General features: G+C 45.2%; 1 protein-coding gene across 4 annotated transcripts in view; it reads left to right on the forward strand.

Annotated features, from left to right (window-relative positions):
* TPCN1 (two pore segment channel 1) overlaps window positions 1-17,722 on the forward strand; it is a 45,555-nt gene that overhangs the window by 996 nt on the left and 26,837 nt on the right. For 3 of the 4 annotated variants that reach the window (XM_048514005.1, XM_048514004.1, XM_048514003.1), the window contains exons 2-4: window positions 191-585; window positions 14,758-14,882; window positions 16,912-17,088. In XM_048514005.1, the coding sequence (XP_048369962.1) occupies window positions 489-585; window positions 14,758-14,882; window positions 16,912-17,088 (399 nt within the window). In that variant the 5' untranslated portion in view covers window positions 191-488. Of the gene's footprint in view, window positions 1-190; window positions 586-14,757; window positions 14,883-16,911; window positions 17,089-17,722 lie in introns of those variants that run through there. The other variant, XM_048514006.1, reaches the window with a different exon arrangement.

The raw sequence follows: 17,722 nt of genomic DNA on the forward strand, positions 1-17,722 counted from the left end.
CACGCACACATTTGTGAACTAACATAGATAGATTGCATCTACTTTATCAGGCTAAAAGTAAACAGAGCTGCATACTTTTCTTAGGCAGGGTAGTAGCATCTGATAGTTGCACATGACAGCTCATTGTTGGGTGTTGGTTTTTTTTAACACTTCCTTTCTTTCTCCACCTCCCTTCCCTCCCCATCCTAAGGGTGCTGAGGTCAGAGAAGGATGCTGCCCAACCAGTTTGGGAAGCGGCAGCGGCAGCAGTAAGCTTTGGCCTTTCAAAAGTACGTGTGGGCATCCACCAGAAGAGTTCTTCCACTCTGCTTGCAACAACATTTTTCCCCGGGACCAGGGGGTTCCAGGATATGAAGGAGATGTCTTCCTGGATTGTTCTGAGTTTGGAAGATGATCCTAATCTTTGACAAAGCAGTGATAAAAGCGGCTGCTTAGAACATTTCCTGGGCCAAAAATAACAACAACAACACCAACAACCAGAAGGTGGTATGGCTGTGAACGTGGAAGATGACGACGTGCCCCTTATTCTCACTTTGGATGACAGCCGAGGCCATGGCTCTGCGCCAGAAGAACCCCCCAGGGAAAGTAAGATCAGCTTCTCCCTTTGGTAGTACAGTTTATGTTTCTGTGCAGCGTTGTTTTTCTCATCGCAGATCTCTGTTCCTGCAAACAGGAAAAAGTGACGTTTGATGGCAGTGTGCCTTAGAACAACTTCATGCTTTACGGGGTGGCTATTGTGAGATGTTAGGTGGTGATGGCCACTAATCTGGATAGCTTTAAAAGGGGCTTGGACAGATTTATGAAGGAGAAGTCGATTTATGAAGGAGAAGTCGATCTTGATCCTCCTTGATCTAAGATTGCAAATGCCTTAGCAGACCAGGTGCTCAGGAGCAGCAGCAGCAGCAGAAGGCCATTGCTTTTACATCCTGCCTGTGAGCTCCCAAAGGCATTTGGTGGGCCATTGCGAGTAGTAGAGTGCTGGACTAGATGGACTCTGGTCTGATCCAGCAGGCTCTTTCTTATGTTCTTATTGTCTGTTGGTTCACATGGTCATAGTTGATTCCAGCTCTTGAAGTATATCTGAATGATAGGTTAATGTGCATGCATGCAGGCTTGTTGTTAGGTTTTTGAATATTTGTGTGCCTGCTAAAATGTGTGAAGCGTCATTTATGCTCCTGCTGATTGTGTATCTCATGCAGGATTTTGTACCCTACAAGGCGGTGGTTCGGATTTGGGGAGCCAAAATAGAATCCCAGAGTCCTCTGTTGTTGTTCTTTGATGCCCTTTAACTCTTCACAGGATGGAGTTTATACATCTGTTGGAAGCCATAGTGGTTTGCGTGCTGAAGAGGAGGAAGTTTTATATGCACACATAGTATTCCCATAATAAACCGGTCAGATCAGTGATAAGTGCTTCAGTTTAGATTTACACCTATTCCCTTGCTTGACTGCATGCTTCAGTGCTCTTTATTATTGTTGGTAGTGGAAAATGGCATCAAGTTGCATCTGACTTCTGACAAGCTCATAACATTTTCAAGGCAAGACACATTTAGAGGTGGTTTGCCATTGCCTTCCTCTGCATAGTGACCTTGCAGTTCCTTGGTTGGCCTCCCATTCAGATACCAACCAGGATCCCAAATCTAGTGATCCTGCTCAGTGTCCAAGTCTAATGAAATCAGCCTAGCCTGAACCATCCACATCAGAGCAGTAATACTGCTAAAGTGTGCTTAAACCAAAGTATGCCCCTCAAAATACCTGGGCCGTTTCCGCACGAATGTGGAAGCGGCCGGATTGGCGTACTCGACGCCCACCCGGCCGGCAGCTGGGACCGTCCCTGCGAGACGGTCCCAAACGCTGGGGAAGGCGAGCACCACTGAAGCCGTCGCCCTGCTCTCCGGCTCGTCCGGCCCGTGGCAGAGACGCAGGGGACGCGCCTCCCTGCCCCTCTGCCTGCGGTGCAGAGCGAAGTGATGTCCCCAGGCCCCGGCAGCAACGCCCGGCTGAAGAGCGCAAGTAAAGAAGCGAGGGTGGAGTGGGGAGAGGCGGCTGGGAGCCGGCATTTCCCCAGCAGAAGCTTCCCAGCTCTGCGAAAAGCCCGGCGTGGATGGAGTGCTTGAGATGAAGCGTGAGAGGCGCGCCAGCTGCGATGCAGCTCGCATGCCTGTGCAAATGGCTGGCCTGGGGGGCCGGTACGTTTTGCCGATCCCCATTCGCATATATTCAGCCCGATGCGGGCTTGGCCCTGGAGAATTAAGCTGATAAATTGTGCAACTAGTGCTCATGGCAGAGGGTATTCCAGAGTTATTTTTATGTTTGTGCTAGGCCAGGAGATCTGAGATTGATTTTGTTTTGTTTTTTAAATGTGCTTGTTGGGGATTGATATTTTGATAGGTGAAACAATGTTGGGGCTCGGGGCATTCAATCAGTTCCTCTCTGTGTTTTTCTCCTCAAAAGGTTAAGTCTTTATATTTATTTTGTTTATTTATTATTGGGTTTATTATACCGCCCTACCCCCAAAGGGCTCTGGGCAGTGAACAACATAAATCGCATATACAATAACCCTTAAATACATTAAAACAGTTTAAAACGCAGCGATCAGTAAAACAATGTCCGCAATAACCCTCATTAAAAACCTCCCAAAAGGGGGAAGGAAACGGGTCCCATAGATGGAGAGGGACCCAAAAGATAAAAAAGAAGAGGAGGAGGAGGGAGCAGGGGGCTCCTGTCAGCGACTGGACACTCCAAAAGCCCAGCAGAACAACTCCGTCTTACAGGCCCAGTATGCACATACTGGAGCACTCCAACTGATTCAGCAACACACTACTAATGTTCTAATGACTCTTATAGGTGGAACTTCCCCTGTAGTGTGTAACTTGGCTGGCTAGCTTGAGTAATCTGTTTAGTTTGGATCTTTCCATAAAGGCTTCAATTAAGGAACCAGATCCTGAGAATTTATTTGTGAATGTCTCCCTCATTGCCAAAAGAGAAAAACACCCCTTTGTGTCCTGCTTTATCAACATCTGGGTGAAAGTGTCTTCCTTGTACTTAGGGAGATGAAATGGCCTTGTTAACATTATCCTTTGGACTTGCCACTTTAACCTTTTATCCCTGATTAACCTGAGATCCCTGTGTTTTAAGGCAACAGCATCACATGTAAAGTATGTCAAATTTTCCCAATGGCCTTGAGCACGCAGTCAGAGTTAAAAACAGGATCCTTTTGATGGACCTGTGGACAGTCAGTGTGGGTTGTTTAGAAGGGTTGTTAATGGTGAGCCTATGGACGATGCCCGTGTGCTGGGCTCCATAAGCATCACACTCACTGTTTTAAAAGAACAACCGTCATCTTTTGTATAAGCATTTTGCTCCAGCACATGGTGATGCTGTTAAAGAGAGAGCTCTTGCATTTCTCAACTATACTGGTATAATGATTCTTTTCAGACAATGCACTATAAGTAGCTGTTCCGCGCAGCATAATGCTCTTGTTGCATGACATCCCATAGTAGCTACTCAGACCTTTAACATCTGCTCACCCTTGCAATAAAACTCACAGCATAGCCAGGAGAACTGGGGCATCTTCCTCTGTTACCTTTTTCCCCACACAGAAATGGATTTGTTGGAAACGAGTATTTTATATTGCGAGAAGACACTTTGCTGTGTGACAGTGCAGAGCTTCGGAACAATAGTGAGTTGATATTAGAGGATTATTTTATTAGACAGCATTTTAAATTGTATTGTTTGCAGAAGGGAGAAATTACTAGAGCTCATTGTAGTAATATGAGGGGCTGGAAGAAAAGAGTAGATTTTCTTGGAGATACAGAAGAGAAAGTTGACAGTGAATAATGAGAAAGGAAGAGAGGGTGGATAGCAAAAACTGTCTGTAAAGAGGCAACTTGGGAGATTGCTTTCAACCTTGGACCATGCTGACTCTCCTTTTGATTTCTTATATCTGCTGAAATGTCATCCTTTGGCCTTGCCATGGGGCTGTCCCAAGGATTAGTCATTCTGTTTATTTACGCTCAAAGACTAGCATGGATTAAAAGCACAATATAAAAGACCATCACAGTTTCATTAGTTCCAGTCACCCAATTAAAACAACATCTATCCCCTATATCAATCATGCCATCTTATCCAGAATCCTTTTTCATAACTTGCAAGCTGCTGTATCAAATGTAACGGTCACCTTATGCATTATATCAGCCTTTTTAAAATCAGGAAGCAAGAGGGCCAAATAGAATTGCCATATTCGCCCAGAGTGTTTCATAAGTAATGGCGATTTAAAGGCACCCCCAATCTGTGTGCAAAAGACACAGTTCATCAACACATGCTCAGCAGTCAGTGCTGCCATCCCTGCACCGGTACAGTTGCCTGGCAAAAGGGGTTTTCTTATATCTCCCATCTAATACAGCTGAGGGAAGAGCACTCAAGGATAAGTCTTTGTAGAGGCAGGTGAACGTACATCCCAACCCTGCTGCAAATCAGATCAGTATGGCACGGTAAAAAAGAATCAAGACTCAAAATAAAATAATCTGGCTGTGGAGTTCAGAGTTTTGAGGCTCCCAGCTGCTAGCAGACGTGCCTCAAATAAGTTTTATCAGCACAGAAACTGTCTAGACCTCCTGGGTCTCTGCTTCAAGGAATGAAAGCGGGGTGGGTGGGTGTCAGTAAGGAGTGGAAGAGATGTGTTCATTCTGGAGCAGTTCTGTAAGACCCTTCAACCCCCTTGCCAATTTTGCAGGCCAGATGTTGGGGGAACCAGTCCTTTTGTCTTCTGCAATAGTGGTTGCTGACAGGATTGAAGAGAACCTTCTACAGCCTTCTGAAACTAAACTGATGCATCAGTTACTTTTACATGGAGCCGAGCACAGTAGTGGCTGTGTGATTTTTCTGACCATTACAACAGACACACAGTTATAAGGGAGCGGGGTTTGAAAAAAAGAAACCCAAATCTGCACTTGTCTGATGCTGGACGCTTTTCTCTTTCCTTGCTGGTTTCACTTAAGCCATGGAAGTCAGGGAGGAAAGAGAGTCCATATAATGGGTTGTGGGGGCGCAGCGCGGCGGGAATGTGTGCGGGCGTGGTAGGATCGCTGGGCGCACGTGTGCCCCAGGCATAGTTCCCCCTTCTCTGGCCCTGGGTATAAGTAATTTATTTTTGTCTCGTCCCTTGAGAAACCTATGCATGCTTTCTAAGGGGCATCCTCAACAACTCAGCATGGGAAAAGTGTACGCATTTGACACACGCTGGCAAGGAGAAAGTGATAGTTTTATAACTGCAAGGCGTATAAATCCAACTAATATAGGGTTGGTAAAATTCAGTGTACATTGTACCAGTGTAAACTGTTTTTTTAAACTTTACGTAAAATTCTGCAGCATTTGTACAATTTAAAAAGTTTCCTACATCCACTGGCTTTGGGGTATAAAATGTTATATTCCAGAGCCTAGAAAAGTTATAAAGCACTATTATTTCAGAATAAAGGTGGTGTGTTCTTGGTTTCTTCTAGGTGCCTGTGATCGGGCAGGAGACGAAAAAGTATTTAATTGAGCACTTTCACTAGGATACATGAATGAAATTTCCTGGGTGAAGAGTCTGATTCTGGTGCTTTCAGAAGACTGTGTTTTTCTTTTCTCCAGCTGAAAGGGAAAACAGACAAGGCATTTCCTCTTTTCCGCTTTGCATTGAGGGGTAGGAGCTGTGTCTGTATGCACTGCCATTAAACTGTTTTGCTATGGGAACAGGTGGCCATGGGGCCATAAAAGATTTTTAAAGCACTAGGAGACATTCAAACGGCAGTTCTGAAATGCCAAAGTTTTTCAACTGCGTCTGGTTGCGTTTTGCTCGTTGGAGCTGACTCGGAACATTTGACGCACAACGCGGAGCAACTGTTGGAAACAAAACAGCGATTAGGTTTTCATGGCCTCCCAGGGAACAGATCCGTTTGGCAGGGTTTTACTACAATTTTTGTAGTTCTTGCAAACGTTTAGGGCATTTTAGATTTAAAAATGTGGAATATGGCCAGGCCTTTTTAGTCACAGATGAATGCAAACAAAAGGTGGGCCTGCTGGGAGCAGTCGTCTCCTCCTGTCTGATGGCTGCGAGAAACTCCTTTCCTCTAGATATCTCCAGCGAGGAATTCTTCCCGCTGCTGTCAGCCCCCCGCTTTGAAATCTCATTTTACCCATCCCCGTTCCATAAGCGGTACTGTATAAACTAAACAAAAACATCTGTGCAGTGGTTAGAGCCATTGCTGATTGCCTTTTTCCCTTCACTGCCTGAGGGGTTCCAAACTTAAACTCTTTTCTGAACAGAGCTTATGAGCCAGAACGCTGCATTTTTGTGCTTTTTAACAGGGGAATGTGGAATTTGTTTGGTTAGTCTTGGTACTTAGCGTTGTGCCCGGCTCTTTCTTCACGTTTATGCGCCTGATGAATGCGTCTGAAATGAACTGTCTTTCAGCCAGGGCGCAATCCAATATTCTGCGTGTAAAGGCTGCCGTCAAGTTGCAGCCAACTTACGGGGACCCTGTAGAGTTTTCAGGGCAAGAGACGTTCAAAGTGGTTTGCAATTGCCTGCCTCTAAGGCTCATTCCGCACATGCAGAATAATGCACTTTCAAACTGCTTTCAGTGCTCTTTGAAGCTATGCGGAATGGCAAAATCCACTTGCAAACAGTTGTGAAAGTGGTTTGAAAACGCATTATTTTGCATGTGCGGAAGGGGCCTAGGTCACAAACTGGGTATTCCTCAGAGGTATCCCCTCCAAATACTTTCCAGGGTCGACGCTGACAGCGCGGTACTGGCCCAAGGTCACCCAGCAAGGCTTCTCGGCAGAGTAAGGTTGCGAACCTGTGATTCCTGGATCCTAGTCTGATACATTAATCACTACACCACAGTGGCTTTCTGGTCCAATATTACTGGTACCTTTTGGAAGTTAGTAAAGTGTGTACACATTATTTGTGGAAGCGACACAAACACTTGTGTGTTTGATCTTTACCACAGGCCTCCTTTCCTCCCCCCTAAAAAAAATAGCACAGTGCTTTGTTGTACTCATTCATTCTAGAAAATAATTATATCTGCTCTCTTCTGTGGTGTGAGCTAAACATGGTTATTTTAGTTTCAGGCTCGTCCCAAGCACTTTTATGCATGTATCTTTCTTTGCCAAGCAAACCCAGTTTGTTGGAAGGAAATGACTTGGGTGGGGTTCAGTCGGCTGTGTTGTTTAAAATTTTTTAAAAAAAGCTTGAACTACAATTCTTGGAGGTGCAGGTGTTGCCCCTTTCTCTTCAAGGATTCCTTCACTACCATTGCACTGCAACAAAGAAGGTTAAATAGTTGAAATGAAAATTAACCTAGTATTGGTATAACTCCAGCTTGGCCCCCAACTAGCACTTGCACAAGAGATGAGACCACAGTCTGCTGCCTTCTCCCATGTAAGAGGCATCTCTTGTAAAGGAAACTATCTTTGTGAGGGAAGGTATGGATTTCTTGGGTAGAGAGCTGGCCATGCCTGACTGCTAGAACTGAACTGCTAGAACCAATATTTGCTGGATTAGGTCCAACAAATTGTTTTTGCTGGTTGCTAGATTACGGTATATCCCTGTCCCGTCCCCCCACTCACAAAGGGAAGAGTCCTGTGACTCATATTGGTAATCTGCAGTACAGCCGCCCGTGATAGGAGTTTGACCATGGAAGTTGATTTCAGAGGCTGGCTCAAAGTTGACTCAACTTTCCATCTTTCTGAGGCTGGTAAAATGAGCATCCTGCTCGCTGGGGGTAAAATGTAGACAGCCGGGGAAGGCCATGGCAAACCACCTGGTAAACATAGTCTGCCTCATAAACATTGTGGTGTCATGTCACTCCATGGGTCAGTAAGAGACCCGGTGCTTGCACCTTTACCTTTTACCACACACAAAAGTTTGCTATTTGAGAAGGAATGTGGCAGAATTTGAATGATACCAGAGATGGATAGAAATAATTGGTATTCCTGAAAGCTGTGCATGGGTAGCAATAATAGGATTCTGTCCCATGGGGAAGGGCAGTGACATATAATTAGCTTATTTTGGCTCAACTGTTGGATGTGAAATGTTTTTAATTAATCAAAACTGGGAGTCTGTGAAGTTACGAGGTGTCGTGCTGCGGGGCGGCTATACGTAGCTACTGCATGCGTTGGTTTCCCAAAGAGTAGATCCCCATTTAATAAAGCTATAAACTCAACGCGTGTGTCTGAATCATCGGGGAGTGTCTTTCCAGAAACGGGGTATAGAATATTAACTAGGCTGCTGCGCAGGAATTTAAATTAGGCTGCCAGTAAGAAAAGTAGATCTACACGGAGCAGTCTAACCCAGAAGCCCCGTTGAATACAGCAGGATTTAATTGAGTGTAATTATGCACAGGATTGGGCTGTAAGTTCAAAAATTCCTTAAATGAGGCTAACTAAGGATATAGTTTGGGGATGTAGCATTGCTATTAGGATTTGAAAATAATTAGCTTATAAATTTGATATTTTATAGCTCACCTTTCCCTCTCAAGGTAGTGTATTCAAGTTTGCTCCAAGCATAAAGTAGACAAAATAAATACACAGAACCATAAAGCCATCTAGCTCATCTATTGTTTAAAAAGCAGCCCGCTTCCATAGTCCACAATTAAGAATAACCCTTCATAAATTTTACAAGGTTTTCTAGAGGAAGAAAACATTCTCCATTCCGCACTGGCAGTTATTTCTGGACAATCTTGGAAATGCCCTAGAATAGGCTCCGGGAAGGCACAGGAGGGCTGAATCACTGAAGCTGGGGCATAGGCGTTGAAGTTGCATTTTTGGATGGAGAGGGCGAAAATATCTGCTGTACTTTTAAATAGTACGATATGTGGGTCTGTTTTATTTATGTCAAAAGCAGAGGTGGGGGAACAGCTGGTGTAGTGGTTGAGAGCAGATGGACTCTAATCTGGAAAACCAGGTTTGATTCCTCACTCCTCCACCTGAGTGGCAGAGACTTTTCTGGTGAACCAGATGTGTTTCCCCACTCCTACGTTCCTGCTGGGTGACCTTGGGCTAGTCACAGTTCTCTCTGAGCTCTCTCAGCCCCACCTACTTCACAAGGTGTCTGTTGTGGGAGGAAGGGAAAGGAGTTTGTAAGCCCCTTTGAGTCTCCTTACAGGAGGGAAAGGGAGGGGGGGTATGAATCCAAACTCTGCTTCTTTTTCTATCACACAGTGAGAAATATTGGTGAATATTCTGATCCTTCCCTTCCACTACATGCTTATTCCAGTAATGTGTTCCTCCAAGTATTTTCTCACTCAGCTTTGCTTGGATATTGGCAGAGCGTCCATCTGGGATGAACATGGTAGGACAGGGGCTGTAGGAAAACAGCAATGAGTGAGATAAAGATTCAGCACATATGCACCTAGCATAAACTAGTGTCCCTATAGTAAAGTCTTTTAAATAGGCTGGGTCTGTTTTTAAAGACATAGTTCTGCTGTTATCAGATGTGACTCAGACCTTGGATGTTCATATTCTATGCTCCAACCCATGGATCAAGTATTCAAGATGCAATCTCAGCTCCACCACCATTCTTGCTACTACATCCTTAAAACATGGTTGAAAGGCAGGGGCGTACCACCCAGGGGAACATATGGGGTCAAGTGTCCCTGGGCTGCAGCCATTTAGTCACGTGGGGGTGGAATATCGCCCCCCCCCATACCCCTCCTCCTTCCGTGATGACCTGGTGCAAAAAAGTTGTTTGGTCGTGGTGGGGGAGGGCATGTGGGGGGCACACAGATTTTGCACCGGGCTACATTTTCCCTAGAAGCGCCTCTGTTGAAAGGGCCAATGTTTCTAAGGAAACCTTGTTCCCTCATTCTGCTGATGGTCTGAAATGTTCCTTATTGGGTGCACTGAAGAAAGAATGCGGCAGTCTAGTAATCTGGACCTCATAGTTGACTTGCTTGGCTTGTACAAATGCACAGGTTGGCTTCTTCTTTCAAGCAGATATCTCACCATTGGAAATCATGACAGCTATTGGGGTGGGGGGCGTCTTAAGCAAGGGGATCTCCCAATCCCTGCGCAGTCTGTCACTTCAGTTCCCAGACGATTGCAGGCTGCTCTCTGGTTCAGCGACTAATGCAAGGCAAACAGGCCTTGCCCTGTAGAGGTGTGAGACAGAGACCTGCCACCCAAAACGACAGCTTTCAAGCGAGAGCAGGAAGCATGGCCTGTGTGTCACTCTAGTGCTTTTCTTAGCTCTTTGTCCAGAAAAGCATTTCCTAAACAAGGACTGTAAGCCTATCGTGTGATCTCTTTGAGAGCCCCACCCAAGCTTGACCTGTTTTATACCGGGTGGGGAGAGATCATAGCTGTCTAGTATATTCCATATGGCCGCATCAGGGAGGCAGACGTTAAATCTTCTTTGGGGGGAACTGTTTCTGCGTAGGTTTGAAAAATTCATGTTTACTTGGCTGCTTCCATTGTGGCAGCTGGTTATAACAAAGTGATGTCAGCCAGCTCTCTTTATTTGTAAATCCTGTCCTATCCCCGGACTTGTTTTTATAACTGTCACTGGAAGGATTATTGCAGAAATGGGGCAGGTGTAAACAAAAAGTTTAGTGTCTTGCCTTAATAAATCAAAACCACTTATTTATTAAAAGATCTATTAATAAAACAGGAAAGTTCAATAGAACGCATTGAGGCAGTTAGAAATCTTGGATAAAAGCTTCTCGGAAGGTCAGAGGCTTCTCCGGATTTCGTCCTGCGTGTGTCCCTTGCTTGATAATTTATGTTTCTTCTCCACTGATCGTTCATGTTCTCCCTTGTGTCTTGGGCTCCGCCAGATGGACAGGTTTTCATTGCGTGGCTCGGAGTCTAAATCGAGGGAATGGCGTCCATAATATTCCCTTGAATTCCAAAGCCCCTCAGCCAGCAGAATATCATAAGTTAGTAAACATTTGCTTTCTCCTCCTCTTTTTATAATGGCGTATGAAATCTGTTTCTATTTAGAGCCCGGCCAGAATGGCTTCCAGCGCTATCAATGAAAGGCAAAGCTGGCTTCCCTGAACTGTCATTCCAGAGGCCTTCTGTAAGCAAGACAGCTGGCTTGGATGGAGCTCTTGGGATAAGTCATGCTGGTGTGAAGGCGGCGTTGCCATCTGTGCAGCCGATCATCTGGCTTGTAGCTCCTCCCTGTGTTACTAAATAAGTGCTCTTCGGGAGGCTTTAGCTGTGTGTTGGTCAGGGACTGCTAACGCCTGCTTCCTTAAAACTGTGGTTGTCCTGAAAATAGAAATGGACTTTTGTTTCCACACGAGGAAAAGGGAAGACATCTGTCCTCCTTTGTGTGCAAAATACACATTGAAGTTTAAGCGTGACTGACCCATGATCACGCATTGAGGTTTATGACCTTGTGGGGATTTGAACCCAGACCCCCCTAGTCCTAATTCAACACTGTGCCACACTGGCTCATGTAGTTTATAAAGCACTTTTAGTACTAGCAGCGGTGTGAAAGCCTGTTCTCCAGAGTCTTGCCATTTTTATAGGTTGGTTTGCAATCAGTGATTCATTTAAATCCACTCTTTCAAGAGCCCGAGAGAGGAGGGACGGCATAGCAATTTAATGAAATAAATTTTAAAAATAAATTAGTCCAGGTAGCACTTGAGAGTATTTGTGGTTTTCATATACATTCACTCTGTAATCATTACAATGTTTAAAAAAGGATCAGTATTATCCTGATATTGCATGATGAGGCTGAGAGGGCATAGTTTGGAAAAAGCCTTTGATATAAGTTAGTGGCTGTGGTATATCCCACACAGTGATATCAGTGGAAAGGAGGCAGTGGTGGGATTCAGCAGGTTCGCACCACTTCGGCAGAACTGGTTGTTAAAATGGTGCTTTTAAACAACCAGTTGTTAAATTGTTTGAATCGCAACACCGGAACTGTTTGTTAAATTATTTGAATCCCACCAGTGGAAGGAGGTCTTGTAGGCCACTTTTCCCCGCTGCAGAACATCTGGGCTGAGCTTCCATTTCCATTCCTGTTTGCTAGAATTTAAGACTGGGCGTGGCCAGAGGACAAACCTTTTGTTATCGTACGAGCCAAAACCCCAAAGGGCTCTTAATTTATTGCTTGAGGTGCTGAATATCCTGAGCCACAACTGTGTGTTTTTCTGTTTTTTTAATTGTATTTTGTAAGATGATTTAAGGAGGGAAGGGGGTATGACATAGCCTAATGTTGTCAGATCTCAGAAGCTAAGTAGGGTCCTTATTTGAATGGAGGACTTGCACACAAAGTCTCTGCAGAAAAAGACAACTGCAGATTTCTCACTTGCCTTGAAAGCCCTTTCCTGGTGTCACCAAAGTCAGTTGTGACTTGACGGCACTTATATACGTATATAAGTTGCTTTGTATCTCTGCTTGGCAGAAAAGCAAGGCAAATGTGCCCAACTGCAAAGCAATTGTTAGAAAAGCTTTTGTAATCTTCTTTATGATTTAAGGAACAAATTATTGGTGGGTATATTGTTTTGGTGGAGTGGGGAGCTGTTAAAATAACTGTGGGCTATAAAAGGGTCTGTCTGTAAAGCTGCTCCCCCCCCCCCCCAATACAGTGATGATGGTGGTGGTATAGTACTTGCTTTCTAACTTGGGGCAGTATTGTTGTTGTTGCTGTTTGATTTTGTTTGATAGCACAGCAGCCAGTTCTTCAGCTGGTTATTGGCCTTTCATTACAATTTGAGCCTCACCCAAAGGCCTAGGAAGTTGTAATATATTGATGTGGTATTCGTGCAGATTCCAGCAGTGCTGCCTTTTGAATCTGACATTGAATCTGAATCTGCCTTTTGAAGCCCAACATGCAAATTGATTGAAAAACCTTGGTGGAACTCATGGCAAGAGTACAGCAGCACGTCAGTTGTTCTCTAAGGTCTAAAAAATGGTACTAAGGACTGCGGGTGCCTGCCAGTACAACAGTGTTAAGTGAATAGCTGCCATCACAGAGGTCAAGCAAGCATTCACCTTTGTACTTACTGGAAGAACTTGCATTTTCCAGGCAGGTTGGGACATCCTGACCCTATTTCTTTGACACACCCCCCCCCCCGCCCCGCCTCCTTTGCATTAAAAATGCATTGGTGCAGGGATCTGGTGCCAGGAACTTGCTGATCCTCGCACCTCCCAGAATATCCACATGTCCACACCCTGTGTGGCGTTCCGCTGACTGTATCCTATTTTACCATAGTCATGGTGGTTGATTCTGCAAACTACGCCCATTAAAGCACATCCTGGCGGTACCTAGAAGACATAATAATCAATAATTAATGAAGTGCCATCAAGTATCAACTCATGGTGACCTTGTGAAGTTCTACCTCATGGTGTTTCCAAGGCAAAAGATAAGCAGAGGGGGTTTGCCTTAGTATTCCTCACCAGTTTTCTTTGGTTGTGTCCAGTGGTGGGATTCAAATAATTTAACAACCGGTTCTGGTGGTGCGATTCAAATAATTTAACAACTGGTTGTTTACAAGCACCATTTTAACAACCGATTCTGCCGAAGTGGTGCGAACCAGCTGAATCCCACCACTGGTTGTGTCCATCCAAGTATTGACCGCGGCCTACTGCTTCTGAACTCCAGCAAGCTAGGGTTGACCTGTGCTATTTAGACTGCTAAGCTTATTGTATCTTGAAGACGTATCATGGCATAAGTTCATGAGCCTGAGCCCACTTTGTCAATGGCATGAAGCGTTGCATTCTGTTAGCAGAGAAATGTGTATGCAAAGTAACAGACAGCAGAAGGATGTGAGTTTATTTGAAAGTGAGTCCCAAAAGTCCAGTTTTCCAGGATATAGGTATGTGGCATTGTTTTGGAAAGTACAGAAGAAAATTAGATCCAGTGAAAAGAGTATCATAAATAAATATTATTAATTTGTTCAGAAAATGTACTGTGTTTCCCCGAAAATAAGACAAGGTCTTATATAATTTTTATTGCAAAAGATGCATTAAGGATTATTTTCAGGGTAGGTTTTATTTTTTGTGCCCCAGGAGGTAGGGGTGTTCCGGGGGTGGGTGGAGGTGTTCCGGAGGCATTCCAGGGTTGGGCAGACAGGGGCACTATAGGACGGGCGGGGGTGTGGCAGGGGTGCAGGGCGGGGGCTGTTATGGGGAATCTCTACCTAGGGCTTATTTTTGGAGTAGGGTTTATATTTCAAGCACCCTCCAAAAATACAGAAAAATCACGCTAGGGCTTAATTTTCAGGGTAGGGCTTATTTCAGGGAAACACGGTATATGCCACCTCTGCTGAGTTCTGCTGGAGGCGGTGTATAAGATGAAACACAAATTGTAAAATAGCCTAAAAATGTAATAAACTTAAGAGAGGTTTCTGAGGATTGCATTGTGTAAAATTTGGCAGCGGAGTAGGCAACTGTGAGAAATGTGAATTAAAATGCTCTTATTTATCTGGTTGCTAGTATGAATATCTTACGCTATTAGTTAATTGTGCACTTGCTCTGTACATTTATTCACATTTTTTCCAATAGGTCCCTGCTGCTATTTTTTAGAACTTCATTGATTTGTTACTGTCTATTTTTATGGTTCCTTTTGTTTATTGATTCTACTGTGAGTCACCTTGGGCATCTTTATTGGGAGGCGGTAAATTAATATTCTAAATGAAGATGAGGGTAGTGGGGGGAAACTATGCTGTCGGTTCACTGGGCATTTAAGCTTAGCTTCAGCCGACTATGAAGATAAATTGGTTTTTTTTCTCTCACTTCTTCTTTCCCTTTCATACAGATGGAGGCAGCTATGACTTGATCAGTGAAGTCCCCAGTCCAGCCGCTGGGGACTGCTACCCTCAACAGAGCTATGCGAGACACAACTGGGAAATGAATTACCAAGAGGCAGCAATCTACCTCCAGGTAAGCTCTCTCATTTAAGGGATAGAAGAGGAGGTAAGATTGTGTTGCTAACTGGGAGTTTATGTCACACAGATGTTCGTATTGCAGGCCACCTTTAGCAACAAGATATATTTTTGCTGTATTCCAGCAAGGGTCATGTTGTGTCTATCCTATATCCTTGAATATTATTCTTAACATATAACTATAAACTTAATATAAGGTGACCAGATGGTCACCTTGTGAACCCGGGACGGGGGTATGCGGCAGCTCTGCCGTTTCCCACCGAAACGGCAGCGCCCCAGAAGGCCATGCTCCTGTGGCCACGTGCACGTGCGCTCAGTCGCAGGAGCGCACTGCCTTCTGGGGCGCTGCCGTTTCCCACCCTGTGACAGGGCAGGAAACGGCAGCACCCCAGAAGGCCGTGCTCCTGCGGCCGCGCGCGCGGGAGGCTGCCGCACTGCCTTGCGCCCCAGAAGGCAGTGCGGCAGCCTCCCAAAAATCGGGACAATGGAAGGAACCCGAGGGATGCGGGACAAATTTTGCGAAGGCGGGACTGTCCTGCCAAAAGCGGGATGGCTGGTCAGCCTAACTTAATGTACACATTTAAAGTTCCAAATAACGCTGCTTGCTGGAGGTTGTTGCAGAGAAATAGGCCACAAATTCAGGTTTGTTTATTTGTTTAGAAAACTTATATGGAACCTCCCTGGAGAACCTGCTTGAGACAGCTTACAAAATAAAGGCAGCTTACCAAATATTGCCTCTTTAATCATGGGCCGGGGAGGGGTCTCATTCATTCTGTCTTTTGACCTGTAGTTTTCATGAGAGTATATTGGAGTGAGTTGTTGGGGCTACGCTAAACAGAGTGTTGCAGTTAATCAGAGGCGGAGCATTCACAGGGACATGTGGGGTCACATGTCCCTGAGTGCATGCCAGCTGGTCACGTGGAAGGGTGGAGAATCGCCCCCAAACCCCTCTCCTCGGCCCTGCCAAGGTGTGGCCCACGGCAGGCTCCCGTCGGCTAAGGTAAGTGGGGTGTGGCCCCCCCGGAGCAGGTGTTGCCCCAGGTGCCATTCACCCCCATGCCTCTGCAGTTAATGGACTTACGATAGTGTGATGTAGTGCTGTTAGACTAGGATCTGGAAGGTCACGGTTTGAATCCCAGCTCACACCATGGCAGCTTGCTGGGTGACCATGGGCCAGTCACACACTCTCAGTTTAACCCACTTCACAGGGTTGTGAGGATGAAATGGAGGAGAGGAGAATGACATGAGCTGCTTTGGGTTCATATTAGGGTGAAAGGAAGGATATACATAAAGTCAATAAATAAAAATAGTTTGTTTTAAAATGGCACTGAAGGTCTCCTCTCCTAAATTTATTTTATTGATTTATTTTAAAATGCTTTTTCTCCACCTGCCTCCCGCAAGCAAGCAGGACCCAAAGTAGCTTAAAATAAAAGTATTTCTGAACAAACGTTATGTTAAAGAGCATTAAAAATCTCACATAGTATGGATCAAGTGAGTCGTAGTTCTCCCTACTCTCCTCTCCAGACAAATGCATTTTCAGCGCCTCAAACTCAGAGGAAGAAGAAGAAGAGTTTTGGATTTATATCCCACCTTTCTCTCCTGTAGGGAGACTCAGGGTGGCTGACAAGCTCCTTTCCCTTCCTTTCCCCACAACAGACACCTTGTGAGGTAGGCGGGGCTGAGAGAGCTCTGAGAGAACTGTGACTAGCCCAAGGTCACCCAGCAGGAACGTAGGAGTGCGGAAACACATCTGGTTCACCAGATAAGCCCCTGCCACTCAGGTGGAGGAGTGGGGAATCAAACCCGGTTCTCCAGATTAGAATCCACCTGCTCTTAACCACTACACCACGCTGGCTCTCCAGGAGGGCTGGAGCTGAGCAGCTCCCGGCTGAAGCTCTCTTTTCCCCCTCAGGAGTCTGTTACCGGCTTGTGAAACAACAAAGTGAAGTTACTTCTCCATAATAAGGATAAAGGAAGTTACCAGGGCTGCCTTGTTATTCACATGCCTGTGTGGTTTTCTTTGTTAGGAAGGAGAAAACAATGACAAATTCTTCACGCACCCCAAGGATGCCAAAGCGCTTGCGGCCTACCTCTTTGTGCACAACCATCTCTTCTACCTAATGGAGCTGACTACAGCACTGCTGCTCCTGCTGCTGTCCCTCTGTGAGGCGCCCGCAGTGCCCATGCTTCGCCTCGGCATCTATGTACGTACTTGGGAAAAGAACGGAGGCGTCTCTAGGCCTGGGGGGATGTGGGCAGAAGGACCGAAGGTGTGGCTGTGTCATGGGATAGGTAGATTAATGGAGCTTAGAAGAATATTTTCCAAAATAGCTGAGGGTTAGCTCTCTTTTAGTGGAGGCTAAAACAGTTAGGACTAAAGACACTCAGGCAAGCCTTGTGTCCCGTTACCTGAACTGGCCGACAGTCATCAGTCCACTAAAAGAAAAAAAAATGTCCATTGTGAACATTTTCTCAGATGGGTTCTCAAGCATCATGCCTATTTCTGTTCTTTTTTTAAAAAAATTAAAGGCAAGGATTGGCAGTTTCAAAAACAGATAAGCATGGTCAAGCAGCTAAAGTCTGTCTGAGTTCAGGATCCAACTTTATCCTCTTTTTTAGGGAAGAGGTAAGCACCGCCCCCCCCCCCCCATCTTGATTCTGTTAGGTTCTCAGACAAGTCACTTTGTTCCACAGAGGAATCTCAAAACACGCAGGAGTTTAGACTCTGCTATTTACTACAAGGTCAGAAGGAGCCAGATACCTTGGCTTCCTCCCAATGCCAAAAAAGATGCTGTCAGCTATGAGATCTGAGTCCAGAAACCAATAACAAATCTTAGA

This window comes from Sphaerodactylus townsendi, linkage group LG13 (genome assembly GCF_021028975.2).
Source record: "Sphaerodactylus townsendi isolate TG3544 linkage group LG13, MPM_Stown_v2.3, whole genome shotgun sequence".
Classification (NCBI taxonomy): Eukaryota; Metazoa; Chordata; class Lepidosauria; order Squamata; family Sphaerodactylidae; genus Sphaerodactylus; species Sphaerodactylus townsendi.